This window comes from Ctenopharyngodon idella, chromosome 15 (genome assembly GCF_019924925.1).
Source record: "Ctenopharyngodon idella isolate HZGC_01 chromosome 15, HZGC01, whole genome shotgun sequence".
NCBI classification, from domain to species: domain Eukaryota; kingdom Metazoa; phylum Chordata; class Actinopteri; order Cypriniformes; family Xenocyprididae; genus Ctenopharyngodon; species Ctenopharyngodon idella.
In genome coordinates, this window is record NC_067234.1 from 25988987 (window position 1) to 26010228 (window position 21242).

The window sequence follows — 21242 nt, forward strand, 5'->3', positions numbered from 1 at the left end:
TGTATTGATCATCTGATTAATGATTCAACCATGTAAGCAATGCAGTTCAAAAACCTGTGCTAATATGCAGTTTGTTGGTTTGTCCAAAAATTCATTTGTGATGAGTTTGATAAATACAAGTGGGCTCAGTTCAAGTAAAGACAAACAAAAGCTTTACTCTTGCACACATTAGAATAAAAATTCAGTTCATTTGAATGTTCCTGACCACATAATTCAGGGTTAAACTTAAAGGTTGCATGTTGAAATAAATCTAAATATTCTAAATAATTTTATTTGCAGTCAAATGAGAAGTTATGTTTAATTCTTAGTAGTCAATAACATGCAAGAAATCAGCTGAGATCTTTAAAGTACATATAAGGGTGCGTTCACACTTGTAGTTCGGTTCAGACCAAAAAGAAAAAAAAAATTTTTTTTTTGGCCAATCCGATTAGCGTTCAGATTTCCAATTTTATCACCGAACCAAAAGATACCGAACCTAAAGGCATACGGACACGTTCACAACCTGATTGGTCGGATTTTATGACGTATTGCCTATTTTGAGACGGAACTTACCGAACATCCAAAACAATGCTGTGTGCTGAGGTAAATGCGCTTGTTGTATGTGTGTAGCCTACATATGATGGTATTTTGGCCAGCTGGGAACTTGTGAAGAGCTTATAAAATGTGTAAAGGAGTCAAAACAGCGGCGCGAATCTATCCGTCACACACACAAACGATCTGCTGCGTGGAGGAGATTTTTTAATTAATTTGGTGCTATTATGCACAGCAGAGTAAACAACACTTGGGTTTCCGCTGCTTGCAAACAGACTATTTTGAGGAGACAGCTGATTACCATCTATTTGCCGCTTTGATTGCACTCGCAAAGCGTGAATACACTGCAGGTTCACTCCTGCTCGAATCCAAGGTAAATCATCAACACTATCATCTCTTACATGTGTTTTATTTAAGTGTTTTCAGTAACACTGCTGCATCTCTCCAATTGTGAAAGGCAAAAAATAACCTCATTTGATACTATTATCTTCATGTCTGCTGTAAAAAAAAATATCTTTTGTAGCTCAGAAAAGAATAATAATAACACTTCACAATAAGGTTCTATTAATTAGAAAATATGTAAAATTTTATTTTTAAGTGCTAATCTATAAATGGATTTTTTAAGAGCATTGACTAACATTATTTAATTATATAATGCTAAACAGATCATTCATGTTCTTTCAAGTAGTTAAAAAAAAAAAAAGTTTAAGGACATTTCTGTTTTATATCCTTTTAAACAGATTTCTGCAGTACCTTCAGTGACTTTCAGAGGTCCCTAGTTGAAAACCCTGGCAGTACATGGATCTTAACCGCATTCTTGTAAATGCATCATCTCTTAGAAGCATTAGGATGTATTGAAAATGCATTCTTGTGTCAGTAGCTGTGTCCCAAATGACATACTACATTATTCACTTATACTATGCAATATGTACTGAACCATGTATGAGGTTTAAAAGGCAATTTTATCACCCAGTAATGGAGTCTGATAGCCTTTCTCCTTTGGCTACGCAAGGAAAGCTGTGACAGTTGAGTGCAAAAAAAAAAAAAAAAAAATCTAATCTGACACTGAAATATTGCTATAGTAAGCAACTGCAAATCAAGAACAAAAATACGGTAAGCTCATCAAAGTGTTTTCAGGTTGTTTGGGTTTAATAAAACAAAGACTAATCACAAAACTAATTTGCCAAGGAAAAGATATAAACACTGAATAAAAACATTTAGTCAGCATTCAAACATATTTATTCAAACTGCAGAACTGAAGCACGACAGTCACTTCACTTAGTCACGACAGTGGGATGAATACTCAGTCTCCGACAGATCACCTGAGGGAAATATTGAAATTGAGGGAAATTAGCTTGATGCCATCTGATACTTTTGAATCACATAATAAAAACAAAGAAAAATGGCACATAAAATCTTACTTGTTTGGTAGTAATCATACACTTTAATCACAGCTGGCTTGAGATTCTTCACTGGAAGAATCTGTTTCAAATGTAACTGGTGACTGACTGGAATATTTTTTGGAACCTGCAGCAGGATAAACATAAATCATGGAAATTATTGAAGATTTTAGATAAAATTTGAACGAATCGCTGTAACTTATATGAATGTTGCTGTTCTCCCACCTCTTTCAAATATATGATGACATGATCATCTTTAGAATCGACCCGTTCCACAAGTGATGTACTTGAAGTGCTTCGAGGTTCAAGCTGTGGAAAAAGTGATTTTTAAACAGGAGAGCTATTTTCTGTAAGCTATCATGCTGTAACTGTTCATTGAGAAGTGAGCAGGACAATATCGGCCATAGCTGCACCATCTTACAGTAGATTCACAGTGACAGTACAGTAAATCTAATTATGAATCACTTCACTTAGTCAAACGCACCATTGATGTATCAGCTGTAAATCCTGACAAGAGTTTAATATCCACAATGACCATGTTAGTTCTTGCCTGTGGACCATCATATCTGAAAAAAAAATTAATATGAACAACCAGGAGTTCATGCTGAATGAACTAAAGCCATAACCAAAATTATGTCTTATAGCATAAAGTTATTGTTCTTACTTCACAGTGAAATTTAACAATAGGTACTGTCCAAAGGTTTTCTTGCAATCTCCCTCAATCTTAGCATCAATGCTCAATGTTTTAGCTTCAGTAGGAGTGGGAATGTTGTAGAACTGAGCCAACTGAGGGAGTCAACACAAACAAAAATAAATTAATGAACCATTTCAAAGCGGAATAACCATAAAATGCCAAGAGAGCAAAGGCAGAAAGTGAGTGTGAGTAAATGAAGCTGAACACACTACAGACCTGCACAGACACACAGGTCGAGCCCTTCACTTCAATGCTGTATTTGGCTGGAACGCTCTGCAGCTGCTTCTCCTGGTACAGTAACTTGTTGTCCTGATTGACATCAAAGTGGTGAGTGTCTCCTGCTGACTGGACAGTCACTGTGCTGGAGCCGTCAGAGCTGAACACTTTGGTGGCGTACAAAGACAGAGCCTGAAGAGCCACCACTGTGTCCTGGGAAATAAATGTGTTCAGTAATGTCACTTTTACTCATTCACACCAGCACATTTAGCAATAGTGTGTTTTATTGGTGTAGTTTGAGTAACCTGTGTGGAGGAGAATCCTCCAAAGGCATTCTGCTGCTTCACAAGCCAGCTGACAATCCTGTTAGCATAGCCCAGATCAGCTGTAGTGACTGAATCTGCAGTGAGAACAGCTAGCAGCACATATGAGCTGATCTCCACTGCCAGAGAATCAGAGTCATCAGCAGATGCAGACTGAGACCAGTGGAGAAGAGACCCTTAAGGACAAAAGACACATGAGTAACTCAATGAGCATGATAAAAAAAACAATAGTACAGTCATAAATGATAACAGAAAGTCATCAGAAACAAACCTCTTACCGTCTGAAATAGCAACATCTTCCAATTTCTTGAAAAGCTGCTGTCGAGTGACCGTGTCTCTAGCCAGACTGAAAGTGTAAGTGAGCAGAGCAGTGGTGTAAGTGTTTTTGACATCCTCAATGACGGACCTCAAGCATGACAAACCTTTACTGACGACAGGATCCTGTGACAAAAAATAGAGAAAAAGATGCTGTGAGTGTCATTTTTCTATGAGTTTATACTGTGTTTCCTGTAGATGAACTTACTGTGACTGGAGTTTCCAGTTCAAGCAATGATGCAGTAATGTAGGCAGTCATGGTCACATTATCATTCACTCCACCCTGCAATATATGAGAAGTAGAAATAAAGACAAATATTCAATTTATTCTCAGACCGGGGGTTGTATTCACAAAACATCTTAAGGTTAAAAGTAGCTTCTAACTTTTAAAATTAATGGCAGTGTCAGTCCTAATTTTAGGACTCCTATATTTTTGCTGTAAGAGTATTTCACAAATCCTTTTTAGTGCTAAAACTAGCTCCTAAATCTGTGAAAAGTTAGAGGTAGTCAAGATACCCCTAACTGAACTAACTAAAATGGCTGTTTCCGGCAATCCGCCTCATCAATCCGCCCACAGACAGAGCCTTGGGTGCTGAGCCTTCTCCTCATAAATGCAATAAATATTATAGATTACATAACAAAGTTTAATTTATGTACAGGAAAAATGCACTGAATGATGGAGAAAAAAACATTGTAGTCAAATTGAAAATAATGTCCCATCATCTATGCTGATAGCCTTGTGGGCAGCTAGGGTGACCCAAGTTCAAGTTTGTGGACTTTTCCTGATCTCGTCCCCCTTTCTCTCGCTACCACTTGACTTCCTGTCTCCTCACTATCCTATCATAATAAAAAGGCAAAAAACGGCAAAAATCTTTAATAAAAAAATAAAAAAATAAGAAAGTCCTCTTACCTGTGGCAGTTGTTTCATGAGTTCACACTTACAAATGATCGAATAGAGTAAAAGAATAAAATAAGCGCATTTGACGTACTGTCTGAGGGGATAGAGGGCTCTGAGCTCTGGGAATAGGAACCAGCTGAAAGTCGGGGTGGCGGAGGGATGCAGAAAACTGTTGAGGCAACTAGGTTCCAGATATATAGTCAGCCCAGATCCAGCCCACATCTGGTATGTGTGGATTTCACATGGGCCAGATGTGGCCTGGATCTGGGCCAACTAGGCCCAGGCCAACACTAGGCCAACACTATGTTGCTGTCTAGGGTGAGTCAGCTGTGTATATACAGGTGCATCTCAATAAATTAGAATATCATGAAAAAGTTATTATTTTTCTTCTGTAATTTAATTAAAAAAGTAAAACTTAAATATATTCTAGATTTATTAGACCAAGTAAAATATTTCCAGACTTTTTTGTTTTCATTTTGATGATTACAGCTAGCTGCAAAATAAAAAAAATCAGTATCTCAAATTAGAATATTTAATTTCAAGTTCTATTAAATTACCATTCTCAGGGAATAAATACTGGGTTTAGGTCAGTAATCCCAACAGCAGTCATGGGGAAGTCTGCTGACTTGACAGTTGTCCAGAAGACGATCATCAAGACCCTCTACAATGAGGGTAAGCCACAGAGGGTCTTTGCTGAAAGAGCTGGCTGTTCGCAGAGTGCTGTGCCAAAGCATATTCATGGAATGTTGACTGGAAGGAAAAAAGTGTGGTAGGAAAAGGTGTACAAGTGAAAGGAATGACCGCAGGCTTGAGAAGATTGTCAGGCGAAGCCGATTTAAGAACTTAGGGGAGCTTCAAAAGGACTGAAGCTGGAGTCAGTGCATCAAGAGCCACCGCACACAGACGTCTTCAGGAAATGGGCTACAACTGTCACATTCCACGTACCAAGCCACTTCTGAACCAAAGACAACGTCAGAAGCGTCTTACCTGGGCTAAGGAGAAAAAGAACTGGACTGTTGCTCAGTGGTCCAAAGTCCTCTTTTCAGATGAAAGTAAATTTTGCATTTCATTTGGAAATCAAGGTCCCAGAGTCTGGAGGAGGAGTGGAGAGGCACAGAAACCATGTTGCTTGAAGTCCAGTGTGAAGTTTCCACAGTCAGTGATGATTTGGGCTGCCATGTCATCTGCTGGTGTTGGTCCACTGTGTTTTCTGAAGTCCACAGTCAACGCAGCCATCTACCAGGAAATTTTAGAGCACTACATGCTTCCTTCTGCTGACAAGCTTTATGGAGATGCTGATTTCATTTTCCAGCAGGATTTGGCACCTGCTCACACTGCCAAAGGTACCAAAAGCTGGTTCAATGACCATAGTGTTACTGTGCTTGATTGGCCAGCAAACTCGCCTGACCTGAACCCCATAGAGAATCTATGGGGCATTGTCAAGAGGAAGATGAGAGACACCAGACCCAACAATGCAGATGACCTGAAGGCTGCTATCAAAGCAACCTGGGCTTCCATTACACCTGAGCAGTGCCACAGGCTGATTGCCTCCATGCCACGCCGCATTGATGCAGTAATGGGAGGCCCAACTTTGAGTGCATAGAAGTATTGAGTGCATAGAAATGAACATACTTTTCAGAAGCCTGACATTTCTGTTTAAAATATCCTTTTTTTATTGATCTTATGAAGTATTCTAATTTATTGAGATAGTGAATTGGTGGGTTTTTGTTAAATGTGAGCCAAAATCATCACTTATCAATTAAAAGAACCAAAGACTTAAAGTACTTCAGTCTGTGTGCACTGAATTTATTTAATACACAAGTTCCACAATTTGAGTTGAATTACTGAAATAAATGAACTTTTCCACGACATTCTAATTTATTGAGATGCACCTGTATATGCCTCCTCTCGAGCTGATTAGATAGACTATTTGATCATGCTCCTCCTGAACTTTGTTTATAAAACATCATTTGTCGCTTGAATTCTGCAATCTCTTGAGACGCAGACATGTAAGAGGCTGACAATTAGCTGAACATATACTTGTTTAATTAGTGACACTTAGCCTACATTTTAAAATCTTTATTTGAATATGGCAAAAAATTTATTTTAAAACCTTTTTTTTTTTTTTGAATATGGCAACATGATACCTAGTTCTACAATATTTCTATGATTAAATCACTGACAGAGACCCCTCCCCTATCAGCCAGTGACTGTGAGCATAGTTAGTAAGCGTTTTGACATCATTCATAGCAAAATAGAGCTAAAATCATGTAGTCTGAAATGGGCAGCTGACTTCTCTCTTCTCTCTATTCCTTAGCAAAAGTTGATTCTTACCTAAGAACTTTTACTGCTATTTAGGATAACTCTTAATGGTAAGACAAAATGTTTTGTGAATACAGCCTCTTGTGTCTACTGGTCACAGAAAACTTTAAGAAACAAACAAAATACCTTCATTCTGTTGTTGAACAGTCTTCCCTGCTGGATAAAACAGCCATCTGAATCCCGTCTGCTTATTAACCATTCTTTTGCACTCTGAATATTACGTGGTTCAATATATATGTATTTCTGTGCTCTGCCAAAAGACCTCAGGACAAAGGCAGTCAACCTGGTGGTGTGGTAATATACACAATGTCATTAGCTGTAGCAGTAATTTAACTCCAGAGTTAACCGAAATTAACTGAATTTAAAAAAAAATGCAGAAAACTAACTATTATTTTCTAATATTCTCTTATAGATACAAAATCTAATATATTTTGTACAGTCTGGCTAGGTTTATTTTTGTGAAGTAACTTTTAATATTTTCTTTGACAAAGTTTTTACCAAGTATTCCCTTCTCCGTAACCAAATGTGCTGTATGCTCCATCGTCATGCTTGTAATTCAGTTGTCTCTGGTATCCTGTTGAGTTTGACAATGATTACACAGTTCATTTGAGTTGACCAAATGTGTCTGAATTCTAACTACTAAACAGTCTCAGTATTTTCTTGACACGATTTATGTCTCTCACCGCTCTTCAGGAAGTCTGTGGCTCTCTCTCGGATGGCTGAGGTGAGCTGCTTCGTGTTCTCCAGATACTGCAGAATGTAAATATTGGGAGAAAGAAGAGCCATGTTTTGTTCCCCACAGCCGTACGGCATCCGTAATAATCCATGAAGATTCTTCAGTGCACGACCCAATATGTCTCCTATAAACCATACACAGGTTAAAATACATTTTATGTCCAAACCCAATCTCCTCATTTCTGCTTGTATTTGTAAATGTTACCAATGACTGAAACAGTGGATCTGGCTGATCCCTCTATCACATCTTTAGGAAGAGTCAGAGCCACTTCCTCTGAGAGACTGTCACCTGTGAACCAGACAGACAGAAACACATATCAGTGATCAGCAGAGTAACGCTATATGCTAAAAATAGTCTGTGGACCAACCCTTTGGACACAATAACCAGCTGTGAGTCTCAGTCTTTTCAGTTCCTTCCGCCTGCAGCATAAAACAATCACATCAACACATCATACTGATATAAGTAGCATTAGGATCATGGGTAAATGATGTCTAGAAGATGTTTGACGTGCGCTGACCTGTACGAGTAGACTTCGTGTGACCGTGTCAATGCGTCCTCTCTCTGGGACGCTCACAATCTCATTGTCACACACAGTCTGGGACGCCTCTGCCTCTGCACTGACTGTAATACTCAAGACTCCTACAACACAAGACATGTACATGAAGGTACAACAGACACAAACACTGACAAACAATGATTCAGACTGGAAAACTCACCAAGAACAGAAGGAGTGAGGATCCATTTAAAGGTTTTTCTTCCATTAGCACATAGACAGGATGAATACTGAACATCAGAGGCTTTGAGAGTGTAGTCTGAGGAAGGAGCTGGAGTCACTTTAACCTGTCAATCAACCACACATGATTAGTGGCATATTTGATATGATTTGATAAGACTGAGTGTGAAATCTCACCATGATGCACTTGGACAGATAGTTGAAGACAGTGGCCTTCAGCTCAAAGATCTCCCCACGGATGATGGAGTAAGGCAGAGAGAGCTCCAGGAAGAAGGGCTGGAAAACTGTCAGCTGAGCAGGAGGAGCCAGACCCAGACCTTCAGAGGACAGACAGAAGGCCTCCGTCTCCCAAGAGGTGATGGTGTCAGGAACCGTGACAGGAACCTGAGCTGATCCAGAGTCCCTGTCGTGCAACACAGTACAGTAAAATATAGTGGAAAGGATCTTAGTAATGTTTAGTTTCATCTTACAAACTCTGTTGGGCACCCTTGAATGAGCGGTCCTAATGTCATTTACGTACCCCACTTCACTGAGTTGCCAGATCCATGTTTCTGGGAAAAAGGTACGAACTGTTTCCACAGGAGGAGATGAAAGCTTTCTTTCTGAATACTTTATGTACCTCGATGTATCTGAATGTGTGCAAATAAACAGTGCTCTCAGCAGGTGCAATTGATTTCTACTTAATTCATCCATCAGTATATTTATGCATTTACCTGGCCAAAATGCTTTTGTTTGTTTATGAATCTGAATCAATTTTAGATGTCAACTGTTAACACTTAAACACTGTTCTTTAACAACAACAGAACAAGGTGGATTTCCAGTCACATGATTTCATGTTCCCTTTAAGGCTGGAATACACTACACAATTTGCCAAAATTCAGTTGCAAACTGCAGATTTGAGTTGACAGATTTCACAGAAATTCTTTTAGTATATAATGGGCACATTATATTTTTAGCTTCAGACTGTGATTCCATTCAGTTGTATGATATCAAATACATTGTCAATTGTCATGTGTCTCCTAGTCCACGAGGTGCATGTTTATGTGAGTTTGTTGTGTTTAGTGTATGATTCCCAGTATTTCTCTGTAACCATTCACAAAGTCGGCAAGTGCATGATGCTTAGTGTTTTAAAATGTTTTCAGAATTGAAAAGTTGTGTAGTGTATTCCAGCCTTTAAACACTTTCTGCAATTGTATGTAACAAAAACAAACAAAAAACATGCATCATATTGCACATTTAAAACATACCTGAAGAAAATGCTTTGTGATAAGTAATTCCACGGTATTTCAGGCAAAGGGGTTGTCTCACAATCAAATTCGTTACCATCTTCAATCCCACATTCTGTCAGACAGAAATTATAAACTACATGAAATGTAATATGAGGCTTGAATGTTTAAAATAAAATAAATTAAAATCCATATTCCTTGAGTATGGTGTACTACTACAAAAATCTTGATCTTTGTTTTAATTATTTTCATTTATGTACTACTTCATCCTCTTTATAAATAACTTAACTAACCATTTTGTAAGCAGTTTGTTACCTTCAAGCTGTCATAAACATGGTCTAGGGACACAGCTCGGCGAGGTCTAACTTCTAGGCACTCTGGTGTATCCACAGCTTTATAAGGATAATCTGATAATGACTGTACTGGCAGCAGGTTAAAGACCTATGAAGGTAACATTTATATTCAGATTAAAAACAATCTACAGACTTGTCATTAAAATGTTATTGTCTCAATGTATTGTGGATGGATTTTAAAGTTAATTTGTTTTTTTTTTGATGAGCTATACATCTACACCTTGTCAGTATCCAGACGTTGTCCTGGCTTCAGGATCAGGACGCTCTGATCTACAGCACTGAGGCCGCACAGTGAACCAGGCTGAGCTGAGAGCTGGAGAGTGTTTTTCTCACCAGGAACTGCTTTATCAGGAGAAAACTGCAGAGACACCTGTGACATACAGTCAATAGGATTTATTTTAGAATTGAGTCAGTAATACAGTTTAAAGAGGCTCATTTCTAAAGCTACAACACATACCTTGTTTTTGAAACACTTTTCAATTTCGAAATTTTTGCTACCAGCAACAACATTTTCACTGGGCAGAACACAGTACGCCAGAATCTGCACTACTGGAGCCAGATCTGCACTAATAGACAGTTTGAATGACACTGTGCCACTTGCTACTCCATTAGAAGATTTCACTTCAACCTTCTCATATCCATGATGAACAATCACTCCTCTGGACAAGACCTGAAACAGACAGATGACACTCTGATAACAACCCAGCTAACAGAATTTTGTTATAAGAACATTCTCCAAATATTCAGTGTTGGTTCTGGGAACGTAAAAAATGTCCAGTTTTCTTAATGTTAGTTGAATGTTATTTAAAGTTCCTGAAACATTCTTTCTATCATTCAAACACCTGCTGTGAACAAGAACTGAAAGAAAGAGAAATAAGAACACAAACTGTTCTCACCATATACACAATGTCAGTTTTGAAGTCTTCAACAGTCTCTCCAACAAAATAATACTTGATGGTGGCTGTAAACTCAGAGTCACACTTTAATGGTTGCTCAGTATTCTCTATAATCAGTTCACTTAGTGTTGGACTGTATGGAGCAGCAGACTGGAGAAGCTGAACAATTTTTTCTTCAGTAGAGATGTAAGGTATTTTAAAGCGTTCAATCTGAAACTCTGGATATGCACTAGCCTGTTTAACAAAAAATGTACAGTTATTTTTCATGTAACAAAGACATTAAATGATCAAACACTGGATGGATGAGCACGGAATATCATACCATTAAGTTAATATCACTCTTAGAAAGACTAGATGTATTAAGAGAGAAACTGGCTAGTCCATCGCTGTCTGTAGTGAGATTTAGGAGCCGTTTTGAATTCCACCTTTTACCCTCCAACAGAAAAACTTGTTTGTTTTGAAGAGGTGCTCCATTGAAATGTGCAAGTTTGATCTGTTTAATGGAAAAAAGAAAGAAAAATCAGACTAAATTTTAATATTTAATAACATTTAACAGACAGAATTCAAACGTACCTTTCCTTCTATAATTGACCCATGTTTATAAAATTCGGGTAGCTCAGTAAACGTAGCTTTACCACTTTCATATGTCAGAGATATTATTTCAGACTTCTCCATTGTGTTTTCTGGAAAAACAAACAAATTAATAATATGATAATACTTTACAATACGGGTGCACTAATATGCATTAATGTGTTCTGAAGATGAACGAAGGTCTTACGGGTGTGGAACAACATGAGGGTGAGTAATTAATGACAGAAATTTCATTTTTGGGTGAACTAACCCTTTGACTAATACACAGATAATCCTGAGTTAATGTATGACTCATGAAGAACTAAGCCATTCATTAATAATTGCTGCATCAGCAACTAATAAAAAGTCTAATTCTAGATATTAATAGGGAATGAATCCATGAGAAGACATTTCATTAATAGCAATTCATTTATGACTTAATCTATTAATCGAATAGGCTCTTTATTGGTTTATGATGCAGCAATAAATAATGAATGGGTTTACATTGGTTTAGTTCTTCATACATTACCTTAAGATTATCTGTCCATTAGTTAAGCATGAATCAATGCATATTAGCACACTCATAAATGTTACCAATATTTTAAAGGATTAGCAAGTGGTTGTCCATGTTCTGCTTAGATCTGTCACCTGTTCCTTCTTCTGTTACGGACCCTTGTACAGTAAGATGTTCTTTCAGAAATCTCTCATTTGTAGACTTAAAAAAGACTGATGTGTCAAAGTTAAAGGAGGCACAGCCCACCTTACTTATCTGCAGGTAGAAGACAAACACAACCATTAAAAAGTGCATCTGATAAAAATATGTGTTCACAAATGTACAGTAACACAATATAACATAATCTCATACCTCAATGGTTTTAACCAAACATGGTGAAATTAAGTCAGGTCGAGAAATATATTTCAAAAGTTCACGGCATACTTCCACTCTTGCTTTACCAGCCACTGGTTGCCCAAATGTGTAACTATGAAGTACATGCTTTGAGTTACACTTTTGAAATTGTGCTATATTATAGGATATTATAATAAAATACTAATGTATGCAATATAATAAAATAAACCTTCACTTACTTCACACAAAGCTCTATATTCACGTCGCTATCGTTAAAACTTATTGCTTTTGGAGCTTTCATGGTAACTTCAAACTTAGGTAAAACTAGAAATCAAATACAGTGAATTAATTAAAAAAGATTTTTGAATGATAATTAATGCTGTAATCACTCTCAAAAATGTTCTGTGGTATTGTAACTTACCATACTTCTTCACCTCAAAATTATGTGTGATCACCTGTTCACCAAAATAAGCCTTCAGTTTGTACACGCCTTCACGAGCCTCTGGGTTCAACTCATGAGAGAGTTGCAATATCCACCTTGTTGAGGAAATATTTGCCCATTGACCAATCCTGTTATAACGACTGTCCTGTTTGATCCCACACAGTGCAGACAGTTTAGTTATAGTCAACTACATACATCCTGAACATTATTTTAAGTCACCATGAAATCAAAATTGACATTTCTTCTTTTTTTTTATGGAATATTACAATATTTGTTATAAATGATTTATCCATGCACATCATTATTTTTCTAAATTTATGTGCCCTTGTAATCAACAACTTCTGCTTCCTACTGCAACTGTCAGGACTCGGGTTTGATCCTTCCTTCTCTTCGCTCTAGTCTTTATTTAGTCATTCTTTCCACGTTTGCAGCTGATTGCGATTTGCCAGTGTGTTTTGTACTTTTGTGCTCATTTCTCAGTCCTGTCAAGTCTGTCGGTCAAGTTCGTTAGTCTAGTTTTTTGTTTTGCTCACATCTCTCTCCTCTGCCCAGTTAGTGCTGTGGGTTTTTTTTCAGCAGAACACACCAAGTCTCGGACTGCTCATCCCAGTATTGACTCTAATCTCGTCTCTGGTTCTGCTTTGTGGATTATCCTCTGGCATCACTGTTAACCTCTAAGGTTAATTCTGTCCATACCTGGTTATTGACAATCATGCCTGTCTTACTCTCCTCTCTCCCTTGCTGTCTGTATTTGGTTGTTGTACAGCTAGCTTGGAGCCAGGTGGTTCGACCCAGTTTTGTTCTTTGAGTTTAAATAATGTTTGATTGAGAATCTGTCTTTTTGGGTCCTCCCTTCCAGAAAACCTTACAGCAAAAACATCTCTTCTCTTTACTGGTGTGAGGGCAGGACAACCAGTCACTCACAATGATCCAATCAATTCCCGATGGACAAAATCAAGTCCCGCCCTACATGTTTTCTTGTTCGAGAAGCTGTTCCACTCAGATATACCTCACAATAGAGGAGAAAAAACTATCGCAACTTCCATTTCATGCTGACTTTAAGCAATCAGTAATCACTGAATAATAAATAAACATAAATACAACAGAAATTTGAAAAGCAAATGTTGTATATGTCATGAATGGCTATACAAAAGATGGGTTGTGCTTACCTCCAGTATGACTGCAGTGTACTAAAAAAACAATAGAATAAATATTAATAAAGTAACAGAATGCAATACAAAATTCAAGCAATCTATTGTGCAAGTAATATATTTATTGTTTAAAGCAGGGGTGTAAAAACTGTGTCTTGCAGAGCCTGGAAGTTTCTAGTATGCCTAGTAAGACCTTGATTAGCTGGTTCAGGTGTGTTTAATTGGGGTTGGAGTTAAACTCTGCAGGAGAGTATCCCTCCAGGAGCAAGATTGGACACCCTTGGTTTAAAGTATTTGGAGTATGGTGCACATAAAAGAATTACACACACAAAAACATGTTGCTTTTGCTTAGGATACAAACCTTCTGATCAAAAGGTACGAAATTTTTATCCAGGGTGACAACTCTGAAATTCACTGTGAAATGAGAAATGTGAGATAACATGAGATTACAAACTTTCCACTTGTCATTTCTGAGCTACAGTGCAACTGCTCTGAGAAATGCCAAACGGTTTGTCTGTTGTGTCCTGGACATTACTAATGTTCTTTCATTAATGACATCGCGTAAAACCACTATGTCAGTAACAGTGTGAAACAAATTAAACCTTTGTATTTATTCACAGACCTTTAAATCTCAAACAAACAAAACTCACCTGTTTGTCCTGGAACATAGATGGGTTTATCAGTCTGGATAAAAGTCAAAGGGTAGTAACGTCTGAACAAGACGTTTCTCTCTTCGGTCATTTTAAAGTTTTTCCCCTGAAGTTCAACCTTCATTTTCTGCACTGATTCTTCTTTTACCTGAGGTGTCTGTTGGAAGACAAATTATATAAACCCTTAAGCAAGAAAATTATGCATGAATGCACATTTCTTGATGACAAACCTGAAAGATAAAGCAACGATGAAACTCTTCTTCAGCTTCCTGCTGCAGCAGTAAAGTGCTCTGGTTACCATGAACAAGATGAATATTCATGACAAGGCTTTCATTAGGCTTGAGAAGACTCGCACACAGTTTGGCCTCAGATCCAGACTCGATCACAGCAGGAAACGTCACTATGAAAGATCTGTTGAGAAATATCAAAGCTCTACAACTTTTGTTTTTCAGTGCAAAACACTGTGTCTTATTCAAGAACTACAAACAGTATATTTGTGGTTCAATCCATTCACTATATTCTCAATGATTGATTAAAGTTCAAAGTTACTTACGGCCCTGAGGTTTGTCCATGGACAGAGAGGAAGAGGAAAGAAACTAAAAGGAGCCCTTTCCAAACACAAAGCTCATTGAATGCCATGATGAAGGCTGATGCAGAACACACTATGAACACTACTTGTGTCTGTGTCTTATTTTAAAGGGCACTCGCCTCAAACAAGCTATTGTGAAACTATTTGTGTTTAAATTAATGATTAATTTCTTGAGATTTTGATAAACATTAGTTAAATTTGTTGGTGCTTCGAGACATTGTGCCACGTACGAAATGTCCTATTGCGTAACTCCTCCAGATATCATTCACAGTACAAATTGTTTAAATTCTGTCAGATAAAAAATTAGTTAATAGCCTATACACTGTAAAATAATAAATCGTAAAAAAACGGCTACGGCTGCCAAACAAAAACCTTAAAGTAAAATATTCTAATTTAAATAAAGTGTAAAAAACTTTAACAGAAATTTTCATTACAATTTTTCTACAGAAAAAGTTATTTTACAGGTATTCCCTGAATTATTACAATAAAACACCTTCACTGCAAAACAACTTAAAAAAAAAAAAAAACGGTCAAATGTTTTTCAGCAACGGCTGCCAATCAAAGCCTGTAAAATAAATGTAAAACATTTTAATTTAAATAAAGTACAAAACACTCTTACAGAAAAAACACTGTTGTTTTATACATATATCCTGAATTGTTACTAACAAAACACATTAACTGTAAAACGCAAATCTTTTGTATTTAACCAGAACTATATATTACTACTTTCGAAATAAAGCAACATGTAGTACAACACCAATGTTTTCAGGCTCAACCTGAAGCACAGGCTCTACTCTTCAGCACAATGGTGACCCACAAAACACACGATACAGAAACCCTTTAAATCCCAACAGAACATGAAACACTAACAGATCTCTCAAGATCTCAGCATCTTCACTTATTACAATCCAGACTTTATTTCAGTTCTTACTGAGAATTAACAGAGGTTTAGATGTTGATGTTTTATTGAATAAAATAATAAAGTTTGAAGTCACCATTCTGGTGGTCAGTGCTTGCTTTAGTTGGGCTCTTGACCCTCGATTCTTTAACATTAGTTTTATTATATTAGTTTTTTATTAGTTTTTTTTAACTGTGCGTTTTTGGTACACGTCTGTTACAGCAAGAAAAACTCAGATGATGTTGTCACTTTTTAAGTGCTGATGTAGTTATCATGAAGTGGTGTGATTCACTGATACCAGAGTCTGGTCTCTGACTGATTTGTTTAATGTTAGTTGCAATTTCACATGCCAGTACTACTGCAGTGCTATAATAATATAAACATGTTTATTTAATCATTATGCAGAAAATGTTGTGTCAAGGTCATGCAGACTCACACAGACATCAAGAATCAGCGTATAAATCTCAACAATGGTGACAATGGTGATATTGTGGAATCATAACATCACACATTTACTTTAAGTCATATGAAATTAACAGATAATGTACTCAGAAATTTGACAGTAAATGATAACAACAAATCAGGCCACTTCATGAAAATTACACCAATAAACAGCCAAAATCATCTGATCAAAGTTTCTCCTGCACTTTTTGCTATAACAAACACGCATTAGAAACACACAGCTAAAGCAATCAGAGAAAAACTAAAGTCAAGGGTCAAGAGCCCAACTAAAGCAAACGCTTACCTCCATAACGGTGACTTCAAACTTTTTTTTCAATAAAACATCAACATCTAAATCTGTTAATTCTCAATAAGAACCTTTTTATAAAAGAAATAAAGTCTATACTGTAATAAGTGAAGATGCTGAGATCTTGAGAGATCTGTTAGAGTTTGATGTTCTGTTGCTGTCAGTCATTTGAATCAAATCAGGAAATACCTATAAAATAACAGTGTTTTAACATTTAAAGAAAATTTTTGTTAAAGTTTTTTGCACTTTATTTAAATTAGAATATTTTACTTTAATTTTAAGGTTTTTGTTTGGCAGCCATAGCTGCCAGTCATTGACCATTTTTTTGGGGATTTTTTTTTTTAGGATTTTTTTAAAGTGAAGGTAATAATTCAGGAAATACCTGTAAAATAACAGTGTTTTTCGGTTTATTTAAATTAGGATATTTTACTTTAATTTAATGTTTTTTGTTTGGCAGCCGTAGCTGCCAGTCATTGACCATTGACCATTAAAGTGAAGGTATTTGATCGTAATAATTCAGGAAATACCTGTAAAATAACAGTGTTTTGCGGTTTATTTAAATTAGGATATTTTACTTTAATTCTACAGGGTTTTTTGGCTTCCATTCATTTGACCGTTTTATCATTTAACTGTTTTGTTACTGTTTAATTACTGATTATTTTTGTAATTTATTGTTTGTAATTTAAGAAAACAGAAAAACTACTGTATAAAAATACAGTAAATTATCTGTAAAAAAAAACATGTGAATTACTGTAATTTTTCATTAATGTCATAATACTTAAAATAACAGCCGAGTTGTTAATTTACATATATTGTTTGTAATTTTACAGAGTTTTGAGTATAATTTAAAAAAAGAAAGAAAATGACCGTAACAAAATCACAGTTATTTTCCGTAAAATTAGGATTGTTTTTTTTACAGTGTACCAGTTGTCATCCACAATGACTATTCATTGATTCAAATGCTAAGCTGTTACCTACATGTTTGTTTATACTGTGAAATATAAAAAATATAAAATGCATAGCCTATAAACAGAGGAAGATTAGACTGCAACTATATTTCGTTTTAAATGATATTGTGTCATCATCGTGCTCATGTAATCAGTGAAAAACCATGGTCACTGACCTGTTGGGACTGTTTACACAGTAGCTAACTTACACCCACTTTTATGTGTCAGAGAGGCTACCAGTCATTCTGTATTATAAATCAATTGGAACAGTGTTTCTTAACCGTTTACAAATTGCGCTGACAATGTCAGAAAAAGTTTACTCATAGTCCTTAATTTGCATTTTAAGTAATTTTCAGAAAAAACTATTTTACACCTTAAAGGGATAGTTCACCCAAAAATGGAAATTCTCTCATTATTCACTTTACTCACTCTCATGCCATCCCTGATAAATATGATTTTTTTTCTTCAGATAAACAAAAACAACCAGTCAGTCTCTAATGCAATGGAATGAACACTGCTCATTTGGTCCCAGTAGGGCTTTTCACTTTTGAAATAGTTAACCCTGGTTCATTCTAAATCCAAGGAAAACAAAGTCCTGGGTAGGGTGACCACCCGTCCCGCTTTGCGTTGTACCACACAGCATTTTCGCCTCTCGTCCCGCACGTCGCATATTGAGAAAATGTCCCGCATTTTGTCTGTTGGTATTTAATTATCATATTTAAAAAAGGTGCATGCGTTTTTTTACCTTTTTAAGGGAACGTTAAAATAACATTAGGGGAACATTACAATAACGTTAGAATAATGTTAAAATAATGGTAAAATAATGTTAGAATAATGTTAAAATAACATTAAAATAACGTTAGAATAATTTTAGAATAATGTTAAAATAATGTTAGAATAACGTTAGAATAATGTTAAAATAACGTTTAAATGACGTTAGAATAATGTTAGAATAACATTAGGGAAACATTAGAATAACGTTAAGGGAACGTTAAAATAACATTAGGGGAACATTAAAATAACGGTAGAATAATGTTAAAATAACGTTAGAATAACGTTAAAATAATGGTAGAATAATGTTAAAATAATGGTAGAATAATGTTAAAATAATGTTAAAATAACAGTTAAATAACATTAGAATAATATGACCACTTTGACCACTTTCACGATTAAAGAGGCAAGGGCTCAAGCCATTTTAGGCAATTTAGAAATCCTGGACAGGACGCGTCCTGGTAAAATGGCACATATGGTCACCCTAATTTATAATGATATTAATAAATGTTCATTTTCTGCCTTTTTAGAATCTCATGGGTTGGTGGGAGTTGAAACAGTATTCGACGGCAAATATACAGCTGTCGGAATCCGCCCCCCCCCAAACAAAAATAACGTTAGGGGAGATTAATGTTAGAATAATGTTAGAATAATGTTAATATAATGTTAGAATAATGTTAGAATAATGTTAGAATAATATTAAAATAACATTAAAATAATGTTAGAATAATGTTAAAATAACATTAAAATAACGTTAGAATAATGTTAGAATAATGTTAAAATAATGTTAGAATAACGTTAGAATAATGTTAAAATAACATTAAAATAACGTTAGAATAATGTTAGTATAATGTTAGAATAACGTTAGAATAATGTTAGAATAATGTTAAATAACATTAAATACGTTAGAATAGTAATAATGTTAGAATAATGTTAGAATAATGTTAAAATAACATTAAAATAACGTTAGAATAATGTTAGTATAATGTTAGAATAACGTTAGAATAATGTTAGAATAATGTTAAAATAACATTAAAATAACGTTAGAATAATGTTAGTATAATGTTAGAATAACGTTAGAATAATGTTAAAATAATGTTAGGATAACGTTAGAATAATGTTAGAATAATGTTAAAACGACATTAAAATAACGTTAGAATAATGTTAGAATAATGTTAAAATAACATTAGAATAATGTTAAAATAACGGTTAAATAACATTAGAATAATATGACCACTTTGACCACTTTCACGATTAAAGAGGCAAGGGCTCAAGCCATTTTAGGCAATTTAGAAATCCTGGACAGGACGCGTCCTGGTAAAATGGCACATATGGTCATGATATGATATTAATAAATGTTCAGTTTAAATGTTAATTTTCTGCCTTTTAAGAATCTCATGTCGAAATTCATTTTCTGAGAGTGTAAGCATGATGTTGAACCAACATCACATTGTAACCCTGATTCAATGCCATTACCATTGATTTTTTGTTGAAATTTTAACATTGATTCAACATTAATTGCGGGTGAAAAAGTGACATTGATTCAATGCAGTTAACATTGACACATTAACATTGATTCAACATTATTTCGATCATTGATGCTATCTGGGGGTGTTTAGAATGACGATATCCCGAGTTAACCACAGTGTGAAAAGCCCTAGTGAATCAATCAGTCTTTTGAAGCGAAACATTAAGTGTGTTTAGAAAATACTTTAAGCACCTATTCACTTACATTATATGGACTCAGATTGATTATTTTCCAAATTTTTTTTGTTTGTGTTCATCTGAAAAAAGTTATATACATCAGGTAGGGCATGAGGGTCTGTGAATGATGAGGGAATTTTCATTTTGGGGTGATCTATTCCTTTAAGAAATTAATAATTAGAGCAATATCTTTAAAATTATGAATGCTGTTGTAATTACTCTTTTTATGAGATGACAAAATGAATCTGCAGAGGTGAGATGCTAGTACAGCTGTCATGTGGTACAAGTCATAATTATGATTTCTATGAGGATATGAATGCTTTTTACAAGTGGGAATCTAGTAATTACGACATGGCTTGAATGTACCATAAGGCCATGTTGAGATCACATGACCAGCCATGTCCTGCATTTTGACAGAACTAAAAAAAACTTTGCTGTAGCAACTCTCATAAAATCTGGAAAAGAAACAAAAAGAAAATCTTGGCAATTAAGTGAGAAAACCAGTCTTTTGAGCGCCAAACAAGCAAACTTTGCGCACTTATCTCTCCCCATTCACTCATGAGTCGCTCCACACTTCCTGAATCTACAGTGACATGGCAAAATAAACAATTCACAGAGTTTTGAAAATGCAATCTGATGATCAATTGTGATCCATTGTGCTGTAAAAATAATAGTAAGAAATCATGTGATTTGTATTAAGATGTCCTCGTGCAATCCTGCAGTCATTAACCTAAAAAGTATTTGAAATATTTAGTCTGATTCATGAACAACTGATTCGTCTAAGCCGGAAAACTGCAATGGCAACTGAAATCTGCTTTTGTGCATAATTTACTTATTCTGCTTAAGCATCCAAATAGAGCAAACATGATATACAATGTGTTTTATCAACTTAACATCTGGAAGCCACGAAGGCCCTGTCCCAAATGGCTCCCTAAACACTCGGCCTTCCTACGAGTCCACACTTTCGTTACGTAACGTCGCTTTGACTTTCGGGAAGAATTCTGCCGCGGAGCTCGCACCAGTGCGGGCTCAGCAAAAGTGCACATCGAGGGCGCATATCGGCCGCAAAGGGGGCGCTCGTGAGCACCCTTCTGAAGCCTAAAATGGACAAATGGGACACCGTTAAACAGCTCTGGGACACCTTACGGTCTCGTGGACTTAACAGACACGCGGACGCGGCAGCCATTTTAAGTCCACAAAACCGAAAGTGCATAGAAGTGTGCCATTTGGGACAGGGCCGAAAACAGCTCTTGTGGTATCTTGAAATTCATTTTTCTAATGG

At 35.9% G+C, this 21242-nt stretch overlaps 1 protein-coding gene and 1 long non-coding RNA gene across 2 annotated transcripts; one reads left to right on the forward strand and one right to left on the reverse strand.

Annotated features, from left to right (window-relative positions):
• Positions 1 to 128: 128 nt before the first annotated feature.
• Positions 129 to 1698, forward strand: LOC127495324 (uncharacterized). The gene is made up of 2 exons (XR_007925106.1): positions 129 to 904; positions 1272 to 1698. It is a non-coding gene; the product is annotated as an uncharacterized LOC127495324 (long non-coding RNA).
• On the reverse strand, positions 1660 to 15021 carry LOC127495323 (alpha-2-macroglobulin). Its single transcript, XM_051862077.1, has 34 exons — positions 14857 to 15021; positions 14534 to 14714; positions 14304 to 14460; positions 14015 to 14067; positions 13672 to 13692; positions 12482 to 12647; positions 12300 to 12384; positions 12079 to 12193; positions 11862 to 11982; positions 11217 to 11326; positions 10966 to 11136; positions 10644 to 10877; positions 10205 to 10417; positions 9968 to 10117; positions 9710 to 9835; positions 9416 to 9509; positions 8689 to 8797; positions 8346 to 8571; positions 8152 to 8275; positions 7953 to 8074; positions 7803 to 7854; positions 7640 to 7723; positions 7383 to 7559; positions 7198 to 7273; positions 6826 to 6982; positions 3688 to 3762; positions 3443 to 3605; positions 3147 to 3340; positions 2842 to 3054; positions 2596 to 2717; positions 2416 to 2497; positions 2157 to 2240; positions 1953 to 2058; positions 1660 to 1853 (listed from the first exon to the last, which is right to left on the reverse strand). The coding sequence occupies exons 1-34, from the start codon at positions 14940 to 14942 to the stop codon at positions 1810 to 1812; spliced, it is 4293 nt and encodes a 1430-aa protein (XP_051718037.1). The 5' UTR covers positions 14943 to 15021; the 3' UTR covers positions 1660 to 1809.
• Positions 15022 to 21242: the final 6221 nt, after the last annotated feature.

Coding starts and splice junctions, on each gene's coding strand:
- LOC127495323 (XM_051862077.1), bottom strand. CDS start 14,942: ATGGCATTCAATGAGCTTTGTGTTTGGAAAGGGCTCCTTTTAGTTTCT. Junction 10,118..10,204: donor AAAAGTGTTTCAAAAACAAG/GTATGTGTTGTA, acceptor TGTATGTCACAG/GTGTCTCTGCAGTTTTCTCC. Junction 2,241..2,415: donor TTACAGCTGATACATCAATG/GTGCGTTTGACT, acceptor CTTTTTCCACAG/CTTGAACCTCGAAGCACTTC.